General features: G+C 44.3%; 1 protein-coding gene across 2 annotated transcripts in view; it reads right to left on the reverse strand.

Moving 5' to 3' along the window:
• Positions 1-209: 209 nt before the first annotated feature.
• Positions 210-18,646, reverse strand: part of LOC138662970 (oocyte zinc finger protein XlCOF8.4-like) — a 37,368-nt gene continuing 18,931 nt past the window's right edge. Inside the window, exon 4 of one of the 2 annotated variants that reach the window (XM_069748995.1) lies at positions 210-2,049. In XM_069748995.1, coding sequence (XP_069605096.1) covers positions 1,451-2,049 — 599 coding nt within the window. In that variant the 3' untranslated portion in view covers positions 210-1,450. Of the gene's footprint in view, positions 2,053-18,646 lie in introns of both variants that reach the window. The other variant, XM_069748994.1, reaches the window with a different exon arrangement.

Genomic DNA, 18,646 nt, shown 5'->3' on the forward strand with positions numbered 1-18,646 from the left:
CAAGTGATTCTTAATGATATGCAAATGTCGTCACATGTGATTGCTCAAAGGAAATGACATACTATTCATTGTATCTGGACCCGTGGAAACAAGAACAACGTGAAACGGCCGTCGTCCTGTCTCTCTTGCCTGCATAACCTGCACTCGTCCTGCCCGCACCACTTTGTCCTTGTAACTCGTTTAGAAATAAAGCACTAAGGATATTTATCACAAACATCTGAAGTGTTGCTGCTATTTTTCTTCTCCATGGGACTCATTTCTATGTTAGCTTACTGACTGAGCACTCCTCCCTTCACCATGTGGTTTTTAATTACATCTAATCACACTTGGTTTTGGCCAACCCATATGTAGGCTTTACTGACAGAGGTGTCCACATTCACCAAGCATACAGACATTGGCCTTCGGTAAGTGTTCACATTTGGACAGGGAGGTCAGGGACCCATCAGATTAATGAGACCACCTTGACAATGGTTGATGGGCTCACACTATTTGGCCAAATTCTGTGCAAAGCATCTCTCAAATATTTTTCCTAATGTTCAAAAGCCATTTTGCTATTCATATTTCATATTAGACATGCTTTGGCACGATAGAGTGCAACCTTTTCTTGTATATTATATATGGAGGTAGTTGCTCCTGGTATGCACCTATTCACAGTAGTTTGGATGTGCCAGTCATTTTTCTGTCACAACACAAAACTAGGGCAGTCCCTATAGGAGAAAAACACAAGAAGTATACTGTATTTTCACATACTATCTATTCCTGACACTGGAGTGGCTTATAAACTTACGAAGTATATAGTTTGAGGTCTGGGATCTGCCAATATGTGGCTGGTTTTCTGACTGTTTCGGATAACATGATACATGATTTAAGTTTTTTTTTGTCTAGTGTCGCTTGAATATAGGTCATTATTAAATAGTCTCCTGATGAGTCGCCTTTGGAGAGGACGATGAAGCCCGTAGAAATGAGAGGCTTGTAGAGTGAGTGTGTATACGTCACCTCACCCTATATACTGAACTGTAGGGTACATGTTTTTTCTATTAGTCACCTACTGACTAATCTTCAGGGGGTAAATTATGGATATAGTTTTACCTTTGGAATGAATAAAGTTCAGTTTTATCCTTTCTTTCAGCAAACATGAGGAATGACAAGAGACAACCCACTTAAGAAAATTCAATTTTGGTTAAAACTATTCCAACATTATGAACATAAAAAGGCTTCTCCCCTATGTGACATCTCTGATGTTTATTAACATTTGATTTCCAAGTAAAATATTTCCCACATTAAGAAAATAAAAATGCTTCTCCTCTGTGTGACTGCTCTGATGTCTAACAAGAAGCGCTTTCCGGTTAAAACATTTCCCACATTCTGAACAGGAAAAAAGCTTCTTCCCTATGCGAGTTCTATGGTGCCTAACCAAATATGATTTCCGGTTAAAACATTTCCCACATTCTTAACAGAAAAAGGGTTTCTCCCTTGTGTGAGTTATCTGGTGACTAACCAAATATGATTTCCGGTTAAAACATTTCCCACATTCTGAACACGAAAAAGGCTTCTCCCCTGTGTGAGTTCTCTCGTGACTAACAAGATTAAATTTCCAGTTAAAACATTTCTCACATTCTGAACAGGAAAAAGGCTTCTCCCCTGTGTGAGTTCTCTGGTGATTAACAAGACTCCTTTTGTAGGTAAAACATTTCCCACATTCTGAACATAAATAAGGCTTCTCTCCTGTGTGAATTATTTGGTGTCTAACAAGCTGCCATTTATGGTTAAAACATTTCCCACATTCTAAACATGAAAATGACTTCTTTGCTTTAGGAACAGTGTGTTTCTTAATGACTCTTTTGTGACTTTGATTTTCCTTAGTAGTCAGTAATGAATCAGAAGATGGGACCTGTTTCATAGGATCAGATGATAGATCTTTGCTGTGAATGGATGATGATATACCTGGAGTAATGGCATTCACTTCAGTTGTATCTTGTAGGATCTCAAGATCATCAGATTTAAAAATTGAAGATGTCAGCTGTCTCTCTAATCTTCTGGTATAGTCATCTGCTAAGAGAAAAAAAAAACAATTATTTTTAATAAAAATATCCTTGAGGTTTACTTTTTTGAACATTTCTACTTAAACGGTCCATAAAATGGCAAGCTATGTAAAAAAAACTTTAATTATTTAACAAGACAATGACAGTTCACAATCTAATAGAAAACCTTGTTGGATGAGCCAGTAGTGTGTGGTGTTCAACTGTTTGTTCATTCTGCCTCCCAAATATCAGATAAAAAGGAACCAATCAATAATATGTAGGCGAAAATAATACCAATTCTCATCTCACAAAAAACAAGTCCCCACTCTGTTCCATCATCTGTCAATGGAAAAACAGTGGTTCCCACACTATTAGTGGCTCAAAGGCTGTTGAAAAGTAACAGAGTTTCTATAAACCAATCGAGCAAAATCCGCTCTCACTTCTGAGTCTTGCAGTGTGCTCAAACAACATTTAGGATCCCTGTATTTAGCAATATTATAGTGAGAAGAATCCATTTAATTTGCGGTGTATGTCTCCTGGAGCACAATCTGGGCACTGTGTGCTGGGTAATAAAATGGCAAATGTGTAACCTTCACTCTCCAACATCCACTGCGTGTTAATTTCCGGAAAGTGGCTGTGGAGTCAAAATATTAAGTACACCTACATACGTGGTCAAAATTGTTGGTACCCCTCGTTTAATGACAGAAAAACCCACAATGGTCACAGAAATAACTTGAATCTGACAAAAGTAATAATAAATCAAAACTCTATGAAAATGAACAAATGAAAGTCAGACATTGCTTTTTAACCATGCTTCCACAGAATGAAAAAAAAAAATAAAACTCATGAAACAGGCCTGGACAGAAATGATGGTAACTTAACCGCTTCGTGACTGCCAACAGTAGATAAACGTCGGCTCTGGCAGGGCTTTGTGCAGCGCCGACGTTTTTCTATGGTCGGCGGTTTTGTGCTCATCGGGACTCCCACGTACCTTATAACAAGGGGATTCCGGCGCACAACACTTCCAGTGAATCCCGACCTCATTGAGACCTGGTTGGTTCAGGTCCTGATGACGTCAGCATCACACCAGTCAATAAGACAAATCACTAGGAAAGTCTGTTGTAGCAATGAACTTTCCCGGTTGATCTGCCTCATAAAAACACTTTTACTCCTCAGATCTCCTGTCAGTGAGCGATTAGAGGAGAAACAGTGTTACAAGTGCAGCTGTGTCAGTCAGCAATCTTGTTATAAAGTAAAAAAAGAAAACAAAGCAGGATAGGGTTAGTGCTATAGTTAGGGTTAGTGTTGGGGCTAAAGTTAGGGTTACTGTTAGGGTTAGGAATATTGTTAGGCTAAAGTTGGGTTTACTGTTAGGGTTACTGTTAGGCTAAAGTTAGGGTAACTGTTAGGGTTAGGGTTGCTATTAGGCTAAAGTTACGGTTACTGTTAGGTTAAAGTGAAGGTTACTGTTACGCTAAAGTTAGAGTTAGGGTTTATTCTAAAGTTAGGGTAGGCTAAAGAATTTGGCTTTTCTCAATTGTCTCCCCAATAATTTGGTCACGTCAGTCTAGTCACGTCAGTCAGTCACGTCAGAGTTTTCTATTTCCAGGAAAAAAAAATAAAAACGAGTAAAATGGCCCATCAGTATTATAGTGCAGAGGAGGCTTATGCACTTTTATGTTCTGACAGCGAAGAAAGTGCAGTGCCAGATGGCGATGAGGATTTCGAGGGCTTTAGCAGCAGCGACAGTGATAGCTCAGAAATGAGCAGTGATTCTGATCCACAGGGCCGCCATCAGGGCATGACAGCCGTGACTGGCGTATGGGGCCCGGTGAGCAGAGGGGGCCCACATCGGGCCCCGTCTCATCTGCTCACCGGGCGCCCCCTGCAGGCGCTGCGGCAGCGGCACACTATTGACGTGCGGGCCCGCGCCCGCACGTCAAAAGTTAACAGCCACCAGCCAGTCTGAGGCTGGCAGCTGAATAGGGCCGCAGTGCGCACTCGCCGGCGTCTGATGTCATTGTCAGCCGCCGGCGGGCCCAGCGAGTGCGTCTGTGTGGAGCCTGGGGGGATCTTCGCCCGGCGCAGGAACATGGCCAGGTAAGAAGTCGTGGTTTTTTTTTTTTCTTTGAGAGCTGCCTGCGATCCAGGGGGGCCCGGGGGGCAGGATGATGGACACACAGGGGCAGAAATGCTGGACACAGTGTGGCAGAATGGTGGACACACAGGGGCAGAAATGGTGGACACAGTGGGACAGAATGGTGGACACACAGTGGGGCAGAATGGTGGACACAGTGGGGCAGAATGCTGGACACACAGGGGCAGAATGCTGGACACAGTGGGGCAGAATGGTGGACACAGTGGGGCAGAAATGCTGGACACAGTGGGGCAGAATGGTGGACACAGTGGGGCAGAATGCTAGACACACAGGGGCAGAAATGCTGGACACAGTGGGGCAGAATGATGGACACAGTGGGGCAGAAATGCTGGACACAGTGGGGCAGAATGGTGGACACACAGGGGCAGAAATGCTGGACACAGTGGGGCAGAATGCTGGACACAGTGGGGCAGAATGCTGGACACAGTGGGGCAGAATGCTGGACACAGTGGGGCAGAATGGTGGACACAGTGGGGCAGAATGCTGGACACAGTGGGGCAGAATGCTGGACACAGTGGGGCAGAAATGCTGGACACAGTGGGGCAGAATGGTGGACACACAGGGGCAGAAATGCTGGACACAGTGGGGCAGAATGCTGGACACAGTGGGGCAGAAATGCTGGACACAGTGGGACAGAATGGTGGACACACAGTGGGGCAGAATGCTGGACACAGTGGGGCAGAAATGCTGGACACAGTGGGGCAGAATGGTGGACACACAGGGGCAGAAATGCTGGACACAGTGGGGCAGAAATGCTGGACACAGTGGGGCAGAATGGTGGACACAGTGGGGCAGAATGCTGGACACAGTGGGGCAGAAATGCTGGACACAGTGGGGCAGAATGGTGGACACACAGGGGCAGAAATGCTGGACACAGTGGGGCAGAATGCTGGACACAGTGGGGCAGAATGCTGGACAGTGGGGCAGAATGCTGGACACAGTGGGGCAGAAATGCTGGACACAGTGGGGCAGAATGGTGGACACACAGTGGGGCAGAATGGTGGACACAGTGGGGCAGAATGCTGGACACAGGGGCAGAATGCTGGACACAGGGGCAGAAATGCTGGACACAGGGGCAGAAATGCTGGACACAGTGGGGCAGAAATGCTGGACACAGTGGGGCAGAATGGTGGACACACAGTGGGGCAGAATGCTGGACACAGTGGGGCAGAATGCTGGACACAGTGGGGCAGAAATGCTGGACACAGTGGGGCAGAATGGTGGACACAGTGGGGCAGAATGCTGGACACACAGGGGCAGAAATGCTGGACACAGTGGGGCAGAATGCTGGACACAGTGGGGCAGAATGCTGGACACAGTGGGGCAGAAATGCTGGACACAGTGGGGCAGAATGGTGGACACAGTGGGGCAGAAATGCTGGACACAGTGGGGCAGAAATGCTGGACACAGTGGGGCAGAATGCTGGACACAGTGGGGCAGAATGCTGGTCACAGTGGGGCAGAATGCTGGACACAGTGGGGCAGAATGCTGGACACAGTGGGGCAGAAATGGTGGACACACAGTGGGACAGAATGGTGGACACACAGTGGGGCAGAATGGTGGACACAGTGGGGCAGAATGCTGGACACACAGGGGCAGAAATGCTGGACACAGTGGGGCAGAATGGTGGACACAGTGGGGCAGAATGCTGTACACAGTGGGGCAGAAATGCTGGACACAGTGGGGCAGAATGGTGGACACACAGGGGCAGAAATGCTGGACACAGTGGGGCAGAATGCTGGACACAGTGGGGCAGAATGCTGGACACAGTGGGGCAGAAATGCTGGACACAGTGGGGCAGAAATGCTGGACACAGTGGGGCAGAATGGTGGACACAGTGGGGCAGAATGGTGGACACAGTGGGGCAGAATGCTGGACACAGTGGGGCAGAAATGCTGGACACCGTGGGGCAGAATGGTGGACACACAGGGGCAGAATGCTGGACACAGTGGGGCAGAATGCTGGACACAGTGGGGCAGAATGCTGGACACAGTGGGGCAGAAATGCTGGACACAGTGGGGCAGAATGGTGGACACAGTGGGGCAGAAATGCTGGACACAGTGGGGCAGAATGGTGGACACAGTGGGGCAGAAATGCTGGACACAGTGGGACAGAATGGTGGACACAGTGGGGCAAAATGCTGGACACAGTGGGGCAGAATGGTGGACACACAGGGGCAGAAATGCTGGACACAGTGGGGCAGAATGGTGGACACAGTGGGGCAGAATGGTGGACACACAGGGGCAGAAATGCTGGACACAGTGGGGCAGAATGGTGGACACAGTGGGGCAGAATGGTGGACACACAGGGGCAGAAATGCTGGACACAGTGGGGCAGAATGCTGGACACAGTGGGGCAGAATGCTGGACACACAGGGGCAGAAATGCTGGACACAGTGGGGCAGAATGCTGGACACACAGGGGCAGAAATGCTGGACACAGTGGGGCAGAAATGCTGGACACAGTGGGGCAGAATGCTGGAGACAGTGGGGCAGAAATGCTGGACACAGTGACAGGGGCAGAATGCTGGACACCGTGACAGGGGCAGAATGCTGGACACAGGGGCAGACTGTGAGACCCAGGGGCAGAATGCTGGACACACAGTGGGGCAGAAATGCTGGACACAGTGGGGCAGAATGCTGGACACAGTGACAGGGGCAGAATGCTGGACACAGGGGCAGAATGCTGGACATTGGGGCAGAATGCGAGACACAGTGGGGCAGAATGCTGGACACACAGTGGGGCAGAATGCTGGACACACAGTGGGGCAGAATGTTGGAGACAGTGGGGCAGAAATGCTGGACACAGTGGGGCAGAAATGCTGGACACAGTGGGGCAGAATGCTGGACACAGTGGGGCAGAAATGCTGGACACAGTGACAGGGGCAGAATGCTGGACACCGTGACAGGGGCAGAATGCTGGACACAGGGGCAGACTGTGAGACCCAGGGGCAGAATGCTGGACACACAGTAGGGCAGAAATGCTGGACACAGTGGGGCAGAATGCTGGACACAGTGACAGGGGCAGAATGCTGGACACAGGGGCAGAATGCGAGACACAGTGGGGCAGAATGCTGGACACACAGTGGGGCAGAATGCTGGACACACAGTGGGGCAGAATGCTGGACACAGTGGGGCAGAATGTTGGAGACAGTGGGGCAGAATGCTGGAGACAGTGGGGCAGAAATGCTGGACACAGTGACAGGGGCAGAAATGCTGAACACAGTGACAGGGGCAGAAATGCTGAACACAGTGACAGGGGCAGAATGCTGGACACAGGGGCAGACTGTGAGACCCAGGGGCAGAATGCTGGACATTGGGGCAGAATGCGAGACACGGGGCAGAATGGAGATACGGGGCATGATTGGAGACACAGGGCAGGATGAAAGACATGGGGGCATGACTGGAGACAGATGGGGCAGGATTGGAGACAGATGGGGCAGAATGGAGACACAGGGGGCATGATTGGAGACACTGGGGGCAGAATTGGAGACAGATCGTGCAGGATCATGGGGCAGGATGGATATGATGGAGACAGATGGGGCAGGATGGAGAGATCACATGGGGCGATCATATGGGGCAGTGTCGAGTTCACACTCAGTCGGAGCAGCCTTTGGAAGTGGGGAATCACCAGAAATAATACACAAGACACGTCTTGTATAGTGTATCACTGGGAAGTCTCTGAAGCACGCCTGCCTTCAAAGTGCTATCCCTTCTTTATATAGTTGTTTCAGTAGGTTTAGTGGTTATACAAGTTTTGCATGTTTAAACAAAGAGACAAAACAGGAAAGAAAGAAAAGAAAAGAAAACAGTTTCGTGGGCGGCAGTTTCACAACAAACAGTACAAAGGCAATTCCACAGACAAGAAAAACAGGATTTCATACTATAGCTAAAATGTCCTTGAATGGACAGGTCAATATTTATCACAAATTCTTTTTTTTTTTTTTTTTTTGTTCATTGAGGTAATCATTTTTGTTCTGCTCTTCACAATCCCCCCTTTGACATATTCCATTCAAAACCTTGTCGATCATTTTAGTCATTCTTTTTGTGATATTACAAAAAAAAACTTTATATTCTCGCATCCATTACACAAAATTTATTTGTGCATACCGAGATACCCTTGAGTACAACCTTGAATAATACATATATAATTACAATAACCATAACTGTATGTATTAGGCTTTGCATAATCCCGAAGACACAAAAGAGAATGGTAAAACCAAAAACACTCAGTTTGAAAAAATGTTTGCAGTAATCCGCAAGTGCTAGTAAAAGATGTAAATAACAGGGTATTTGGTTGATACGTTTTTTGCAAAAAATGTATACTAAGCTGCTCTACCAATCTTCACGGTATACCCATATCAGAGCAGTCCTAACTAATGTATGCAATCCCTATCTGATGTATTTAAAAACCTGATCATCTGTATATTACCTGTGTGAACAGGGTTCAGAGAGGAAAAATCCATGTGTGCATACAGGGCAGAACAGCTTTTGTGCAGCTAGCCCAAGAGGAGTGGTGGAACTCCCCAGTCTTGTAGACACAAGAGAACAATCATGGAAACAGGAACACATGGGCTACTTGCACAGTGAACAAGTCTGTAAGAACATGTTCACACACCACCAAGAAACCTGAAGACACAAAAGAGAATGGTAAAACCAAAAACACTCAGTTTGAAAAAATGTTTGCAGTAATCCGCAAGTGCTAGTAAAAGATGTAAATAACAGGGTATTTGGTTGATACGTTTTTTGCAAAAAATGTATACTAAGCTGCTCTACAAATCTTCACGGTATACCCATATCAGAGCAGTCCTAACTAATGTATGCAATCCCTATCTGATGTATTTAAAAACCTGATCATCTGTATATTACCTGTGTGAACAGGGTTCAGAGAGGAAAAATCCATGTGTGCATACAGGGCAGAACAGCTTTTGTGCAGCTAGCCCAAGAGGAGTGGTGGAACTCCCCAGTCTTGTAGACACAAGAGAACAATCATGGAAACAGGAACACATGGGCTACTTGCACAGTGAACAAGTCTGTAAGAACATGTTCACACACCACCAAGAAACCTGAAGACACAAAAGAGAATGGTAAAACCAAAAACACTCAGTTTGAAAAAATGTTTGCAGTAATCCGCAAGTGCTAGTAAAAGATGTAAATAACAGGGTATTTGGTTGATACGTTTTTTGCAAAAAATGTATACTAAGCTGCTCTACCAATCTTCACGGTATACCCATATCAGAGCAGTCCTAACTAATGTATGCAATCCCTATCTGATGTATTTAAAAACCTGATCATCTGTATATTACCTGTGTGAACAGGGTTCAGAGAGGAAAAATCCATGTGTGCATACAGGGCAGAACAGCTTTTGTGCAGCTAGCCCAAGAGGAGTGGTGGAACTCCCCAGTCTTGTAGACACAAGAGAACAATCATGGAAACAGGAACACATGGGCTACTTGCACAGTGAACAAGTCTGTAAGAACATGTTCACACACCACCAAGAAACCTGAAGACACAAAAGAGAATGGTAAAACCAAAAACACTCAGTTTGAAAAAATGTTTGCAGTAATCCGCAAGTGCTAGTAAAAGATGTAAATAACAGGGTATTTGGTTGATACGTTTTTTGCAAAAATTGTATACTAAGCTGCTCTACCAATCTTCACGGTATACCCATATCAGAGCAGTCCTAACTAATGTATGCAATCCCTATCTGATGTATTTAAAAACCTGATCATCTGTATATTACCTGTGTGAACAGGGTTCAGAGAGGAAAAATCCATGTGTGCATACAGGGCAGAACAGCTTTTGTGCAGCTAGCCCAAGAGGAGTGGTGGAACTCCCCAGTCTTGTAGACACAAGAGAACAATCATGGAAACAGGAACACATGGGCTACTTGCACAGTGAACAAGTCTGTAAGAACATGTTCACACACCACCAAGAAACCTGAAGACACAAAAGAGAATGGTAAAACCAAAAACACTCAGTTTGAAAAAATGTTTGCAGTAATCCGCAAGTGCTAGTAAAAGATGTAAATAACAGGGTATTTGGTTGATACGTTTTTTGCAAAAAATGTATACTAAGCTGCTCTACCAATCTTCACGGTATACCCATATCAGAGCAGTCCTAACTAATGTATGCAATCCCTATCTGATGTATTTAAAAACCTGATCATCTGTATATTACCTGTGTGAACAGGGTTCAGAGAGGAAAAATCCATGTGTGCATACAGGGCAGAACAGCTTTTGTGCAGCTAGCCCAAGAGGAGTGGTGGAACTCCCCAGTCTTGTAGACACAAGAGAACAATCATGGAAACAGGAACACATGGGCTACTTGCACAGTGAACAAGTCTGTAAGAACATGTTCACACACCACCAAGAAACCTGAAGACACAAAAGAGAATGGTAAAACCAAAAACACTCAGTTTGAAAAAATGTTTGCAGTAATCCGCAAGTGCTAGTAAAAGATGTAAATAACAGGGTATTTGGTTGATACGTTTTTTGCAAAAAATGTATACTAAGCTGCTCTACCAATCTTCACGGTATACCCATATCAGAGCAGTCCTAACTAATGTATGCAATCCCTATCTGATGTATTTAAAAACCTGATCATCTGTATATTACCTGTGTGAACAGGGTTCAGAGAGGAAAAATCCATGTGTGCATACAGGGCAGAACAGCTTTTGTGCAGCTAGCCCAAGAGGAGTGGTGGAACTCCCCAGTCTTGTAGACACAAGAGAACAATCATGGAAACAGGAACACATGGGCTACTTGCACAGTGAACAAGTCTGTAAGAACATGTTCACACACCACCAAGAAACCTGAAGACACAAAAGAGAATGGTAAAACCAAAAACACTCAGTTTGAAAAAATGTTTGCAGTAATCCGCAAGTGCTAGTAAAAGATGTAAATAACAGGGTATTTGGTTGATACGTTTTTTGCAAAAAATGTATACTAAGCTGCTCTACCAATCTTCACGGTATACCCATATCAGAGCAGTCCTAACTAATGTATGCAATCCCTATCTGATGTATTTAAAAACCTGATCATCTGTATATTACCTGTGTGAACAGGGTTCAGAGAGGAAAAATCCATGTGTGCATACAGGGCAGAACAGCTTTTGTGCAGCTAGCCCAAGAGGAGTGGTGGAACTCCCCAGTCTTGTAGACACAAGAGAACAATCATGGAAACAGGAACACATGGGCTACTTGCACAGTGAACAAGTCTGTAAGAACATGTTCACACACCACCAAGAAACCTGAAGACACAAAAGAGAATGGTAAAACCAAAAACACTCAGTTTGAAAAAATGTTTGCAGTAATCCGCAAGTGCTAGTAAAAGATGTAAATAACAGGGTATTTGGTTGATACGTTTTTTGCAAAAAATGTATACTAAGCTGCTCTACCAATCTTCACGGTATACCCATATCAGAGCAGTCCTAACTAATGTATGCAATCCCTATCTGATGTATTTAAAAACCTGATCATCTGTATATTACCTGTGTGAACAGGGTTCAGAGAGGAAAAATCCATGTGTGCATACAGGGCAGAACAGCTTTTGTGCAGCTAGCCCAAGAGGAGTGGTGGAACTCCCCAGTCTTGTAGACACAAGAGAACAATCATGGAAACAGGAACACATGGGCTACTTGCACAGTGAACAAGTCTGTAAGAACATGTTCACACACCACCAAGAAACCTGAAGACACAAAAGAGAATGGTAAAACCAAAAACACTCAGTTTGAAAAAATGTTTGCAGTAATCAAACTGAGTGTTTTTGGTTTTACCATTCTCTTTTGTGTCTTCAGGTTTCTTGGTGGTGTGTGAACATGTTCTTACAGACTTGTTCACTGTGCAAGTAGCCCATGTGTTCCTGTTTCCATGATTGTTCTCTTGTGTCTACAAGACTGGGGAGTTCCACCACTCCTCTTGGGCTAGCTGCACAAAAGCTGTTCTGCCCTGTATGCACACATGGATTTTTCCTCTCTGAACCCTGTTCACACAGGTAATATACAGATGATCAGGTTTTTAAATACATCAGATAGGGATTGCATACATTAGTTAGGACTGCTCTGATATGGGTATACCGTGAAGATTGGTAGAGCAGCTTAGTATACATTTTTTGCAAAAAACGTATCAACCAAATACCCTGTTATTTACATCTTTTACTAGCACTTGCGGATTACTGCAAACATTTTTTCAAACTGAGTGTTTTTGGTTTTACCATTCTCTTTTGTGTCTTCAGGTTTCTTGGTGGTGTGTGAACATGTTCTTACAGACTTGTTCACTGTGCAAGTAGCCCATGTGTTCCTGTTTCCATGATTGTTCTCTTGTGTCTACAAGACTGGGGAGTTCCACCACTCCTCTTGGGCTAGCTGCACAAAAGCTGTTCTGCCCTGTATGCACACATGGATTTTTCCTCTCTGAACCCTGTTCACACAGGTAATATACAGATGATCAGGTTTTTAAATACATCAGATAGGGATTGCATACATTAGTTAGGACTGCTCTGATATGGGTATACCGTGAAGATTGGTAGAGCAGCTTAGTATACATTTTTTGCAAAAAACGTATCAACCAAATACCCTGTTATTTACATCTTTTACTAGCACTTGCGGATTACTGCAAACATTTTTTCAAACTGAGTGTTTTTGGTTTTACCATTCTCTTTTGTGTCTTCAGGTTTCTTGGTGGTGTGTGAACATGTTCTTACAGACTTGTTCACTGTGCAAGTAGCCCATGTGTTCCTGTTTCCATGATTGTTCTCTTGTGTCTACAAGACTGGGGAGTTCCACCACTCCTCTTGGGCTAGCTGCACAAAAGCTGTTCTGCCCTGTATGCACACATGGATTTTTCCTCTCTGAACCCTGTTCACACAGGTAATATACAGATGATCAGGTTTTTAAATACATCAGATAGGGATTGCATACATTAGTTAGGACTGCTCTGATATGGGTATACCGTGAAGATTGGTAGAGCAGCTTAGTATACATTTTTTGCAAAAAACGTATCAACCAAATACCCTGTTATTTACATCTTTTACTAGCACTTGCGGATTACTGCAAACATTTTTTCAAACTGAGTGTTTTTGGTTTTACCATTCTCTTTTGTGTCTTCAGGTTTCTTGGTGGTGTGTGAACATGTTCTTACAGACTTGTTCACTGTGCAAGTAGCCCATGTGTTCCTGTTTCCATGATTGTTCTCTTGTGTCTACAAGACTGGGGAGTTCCACCACTCCTCTTGGGCTAGCTGCACAAAAGCTGTTCTGCCCTGTATGCACACATGGATTTTTCCTCTCTGAACCCTGTTCACACAGGTAATATACAGATGATCAGGTTTTTAAATACATCAGATAGGGATTGCATACATTAGTTAGGACTGCTCTGATATGGGTATACCGTGAAGATTGGTAGAGCAGCTTAGTATACATTTTTTGCAAAAAACGTATCAACCAAATACCCTGTTATTTACATCTTTTACTAGCACTTGCGGATTACTGCAAACATTTTTTCAAACTGAGTGTTTTTGGTTTTACCATTCTCTTTTGTGTCTTCAGGTTTCTTGGTGGTGTGTGAACATGTTCTTACAGACTTGTTCACTGTGCAAGTAGCCCATGTGTTCCTGTTTCCATGATTGTTCTCTTGTGTCTACAAGACTGGGGAGTTCCACCACTCCTCTTGGGCTAGCTGCACAAAAGCTGTTCTGCCCTGTATGCACACATGGATTTTTCCTCTCTGAACCCTGTTCACACAGGTAATATACAGATGATCAGGTTTTTAAATACATCAGATAGGGATTGCATACATTAGTTAGGACTGCTCTGATATGGGTATACCGTGAAGATTGGTAGAGCAGCTTAGTATACATTTTTTGCAAAAAACGTATCAACCAAATACCCTGTTATTTACATCTTTTACTAGCACTTGCGGATTACTGCAAACATTTTTTCAAACTGAGTGTTTTTGGTTTTACCATTCTCTTTTGTGTCTTCAGGTTTCTTGGTGGTGTGTGAACATGTTCTTACAGACTTGTTCACTGTGCAAGTAGCCCATGTGTTCCTGTTTGCATAATCCCGGTAACCCACCCACCGATCCCTCTGAACCAATTGGCCGGGTTAAGAAAAGAAAAGGTATCTGACCACCAGCTATCCTTATTTTGGTCATTGTCTTTGTCATACTGATCCCTGAGTCGTTGTACGTCTTTTAATTTAAATCTCATACTCATAGTACTATTCGGGTCTATATAATGACAGCAGGTGGGTCCGATGATTTGACACATACCCCCTTGTGAGGCAGTTAGGTAATCCAATACCAGGGTATGTTGGTTAGTGACTATTATAAGCTGATTCTGTACAGCTATACTAGTATTTAATATGTCCAATATATCCCAAATCTGATCATCTAGATAATCCGTGGCTCTAACTAATTTATCCCACATTTGTGTTAACATAGGATAAATAAAAATGGTACTAGCAATTTTGTTGGGAATTCCCATTTGTACTATATGCGGCCTCCCCGAGGGACGTGGTGAGTTATCTGCAGCTCTTTTATACAGTGTGTGCTTGGGCACGGCTTGCATATTCACTTGTTTATTTGAAATTATGAAAGTAGCCGGGGTTAGGCGTCCTAATGTACAAGTACCCTTTATACCATTTATATGCTCCTTCTCCGCATATCCAAAATGTACCCTCAGGCAGATCCCACAAAGCTGAGTGCTGCAATACCAATCTGTGAGCCAAATCCACAAAACTAGATACATTCTGAAGCATACACCAAGAGGGTTTTTGTCCCAAGGGGCTACAGTACCCGGCTGCGGGATTCCCACATACATGCATTCCGTTGACATACTCATTGGATTCATTACAAACCAGGTTCCCCGGCTTACTTGTACAACTGTTTGCATCACCTTGGGGGAACAACTCAGAATGTTCCCATTTTCTATTATGTATGTATCTTTCCAATACTGTAGGTTTGAAAGCATCAGAGGAAGGGGTGGTTGTACTGAAACTGAGCTGTAGATTTTCAGTGGGGACCTGTCCTAAATCAGTTAATCCAGTCTTATTCCTAGGTACCCATTTTCCTCCCTTGAATGCTAAATATTGTAAGTTGTCTATTTTTCCTGTAAGATTGCCCTGCCACCAAGGAAATTCTACCCATCCCACAATTGGTATGGCGATTGTAGTATTCCATAGCCTAGTATTGCCAGGTTGGTTGTTGGCCAGGTTGTCTGAACAATTAGGCCAAGCGAATATTTCTTCAGCTGACACGGGAACTGCTAGAAAAGGTATACTTGTGGCTGATACTGGTGAATGGGTACAGATCCAACAATCTGCCAGGGGTTGCGTATTATTTAACAAGTCATGCACTAATTTTCTATGATGTTGTACGAATCTATTGTTCAAAGGGGCTAGAGAATTCAGTCTTTCCCATGCCTCCGTTGAGGTTAACATTATTAACATCAATATCATGAGTCTTATACTGCTTTTTTGCAATGGCTTGCATGTATCCATGATGCCTTTCCTTCAAGCTTGACTGCTGTTGGAGTTGTTAACAGGACTTGGAAAGGTCCGTCAAATCTCGGTTCCAGAGTCTTTCTGGTGTGTCTTTTCACGTAGACTTGATCACCAGGTTCCAACTTGTGGCCTCCTTCGAGATTTTCTGGATCTGGAAGGGAAGCAAAAACTTGCGAATGCACTTTAGTTAAACGTTTTTGTAATTCTTGTACATAAGCAGTTAAAGTCTCAGTATTCAACATCAGTTGTTGTGGAAAATAACAACCCAAATTTGCTGCTCTACCAAAAAGAATCTCATGTGGTGACAGCTTAGCCTTCCCCCTTGGGGTGTTTCGGATGGAATACAGGGCAAGTGGTAGACACTCGGTCCAAGGCTTTCCTGTTTCTGCCATGGCCTTCTGGATTTTTAATTTTATTGTCCCATTTAATCTTTCCACTTTACCTGAACTCTGTGGATGATATGGAGTGTGAAACTGGTTTTCTACTCCCAACATTTTCATAACATTCTGGAATATTTCCCCAGTAAAATGGGTACCCCTATCTGACTCGATCACCTCAGGCATGCCGTAACGGGGTATCAGTTCATGTGCTATTTTAATGGCAGTAGTTTTTGCTGAGGCTTTACGAACTGGATAAGCCTCTGGCCACCCTGAGAACATGTCCACACACACAAGCACATATTCGTATCCATTGTACCTAGGAAGTTGGATGTAGTCGATCTGGAGTCTTTGAAAGGGATACAGTGGTCTTACATGATGCTTGGTTGGGGTTTTAATGGCCTGACCTGGATTGTGTGCCAGGCATATAGCGCATGCAGCACACATGTTCCGAGCAAAATTACCAAAGCCTGGAGCCAACCACCTTTCTTTTACCTTGAGCGTCATACCATTTGCCGACACATGCGTGGGTAGGTGGAGGTCACTTGCCACTGCGGGGTACCAGGCTATGGGTAAACACAACAAAGTTCCTTTTTTCCATAATCCTTGCTGATCTTCTGCCCCTTTTTTCTGCCACTGCCCTCGTTCTTCGTCGTCTACCTGTTTCTTAGCTTCCTTCAATCTTTCCTCATCATCTTCAGAGCTATCTAGTGTGTGGGCATGATGTAAGGGTTTACGTGCTGCCTGTTTTGCTGCCTTATCGGCTTTATCGTTACCCCTGGCTTCCTCGGTGTCGAGTCTCACATGTGCAGCTACCTTTATCACCGCTATTTCTTTAGTTTCTTGTGCTGCCTCCAGAATCTGTCTAATGAGGGAGGCATGTTTAACAGGTTGGCCTGAAGCAGTCATATAACCTCTGGCTCTCCATATTACGCCAAAATCGAAAATAATGCCATGTGCATATCTAGAATCAGTGTATATGTTTGCTGTCTGATCTTTGGCTATTTTTAGAGCTTCAACTAATGCCGTAAGTTCTGCTTCTTGTGCAGACTGATTAGCAGGGAGAGGTTCTGCTTTCAGCACTTCATGCTGAGTTACTACCGCATAACCTGTATGAAATTGTCCATTCATATCTGCATATCTACTGCCATCTATGAAAAGTTCAAATGTAGCATTACAGAGTGGCTTGTCACGTACATTACATAAGCCCTGAGTCTCTTGTTCCATTAATTGTACACAATCATGCATTGACTTTGATGGGTCAAAGGAGTTGGAGAGTGCAGTTTCAAAGGAGTTGGAGAGTGCAGTTTCCTCAGGTATGGTACCCCCCTCAGACTCTAAAGGGAGCAAAGACGCGAGATTAAGAGTCTGAATCCTGGCAAAGGAAATGTTGGGCGGCAGTAGTAGGGAACATTGGAGACGGAGGTGTCTGGCCATTGAAATATGTTTAGGTTGGACCTGGTTAAGAATGCCATGTACATCATGAGTGGTCTGAACTAGAAGTGGGTGATCAAGAACAATCTCAGAAGCTTTATCTAATAACAGTGAAATTGCGGCTACTACTCTTACACAAGAAGGTGCGGCTCTAGCTACAGGGTCCAGATGAGCTGATATGTATGCCACAGGTCTCTGTTTGTTTCCATGTTTTTGTGTGAGCACCCCTGTAGCATGTGAGGATATCTCAGCTGCCATCAATTGAAAAGGTTTAGTGTAGTCTGGGAGTCCCAAAGCCGGAGCTGATACCAGTGCTGTTTTCAAAGAGGAAAATGACTGTTTAGCCTCTTCACTGAGTGAATATGGTGTGTTGGCAATACAGTCATATAAAGGCTGCATGAGTTGACTTGCATGTATGATCCACTGTCTACAGTGTGAAACAATACCTAGGAAAGCACGCAGCTGTTTGTGATTCCTGGGTTCAAGCATGTTACGTTTTGGCTTCCGTACGTTGAGGTGTGAGGTGTCTGATGCCCTGTGATATGCAGTGACCTAAAAACACGACTGTTTGTTGACAAGCCTGGAGTTTCTGTCTATTTACTTTACAGCCTTCTTGCGCTAGGAAAATTAAGAAATTAACAGCTGAGGTAACTGCCGTCTGCTCATCAGGGCAACAAATAAGTAAGTCATCTACATACTGTAGAATGACTACTCCTGGTTCTGGGATGAAATTTTTTAGCACGGTCTGCATTGCTTCAGAGTACAAAGTTGGTGAGTGTACCATACCTTGTGGCAATCTTGTCCATGCTAATTGTTTACCCTTGAATGTAAAGGCAAACAAATGCCAACAGTTCTTATGTAGTGGCACAGAAAAAAATGCGTTTGATAAGTCAATTACCGTAAAATATGCAGCAGTGCTGGGAATTTGAGACAGTAAGGTATGAGAATTCGGTACCACAGGGGTGACCGGTGCCAAAACCTTATTGATTTCCCGTAAGTCGTGCACCATGCGATATTTCACCATAGTTTCTTGGGAGGACACTTTCTTTTTAACAGGATATAAGGGTGTATTGGCGGGTGACCTGATTTCTACCAAAACACCTTGTAACACATAATCCTGAATTTGTTGAGAAATCGCCTGTTCTTGCTGGGCGCTG

The sequence above is a fragment of the Ranitomeya imitator genome, chromosome 2, assembly GCF_032444005.1.
Source record: "Ranitomeya imitator isolate aRanImi1 chromosome 2, aRanImi1.pri, whole genome shotgun sequence".
Taxonomy (NCBI): Eukaryota; Metazoa; Chordata; class Amphibia; order Anura; family Dendrobatidae; genus Ranitomeya; species Ranitomeya imitator.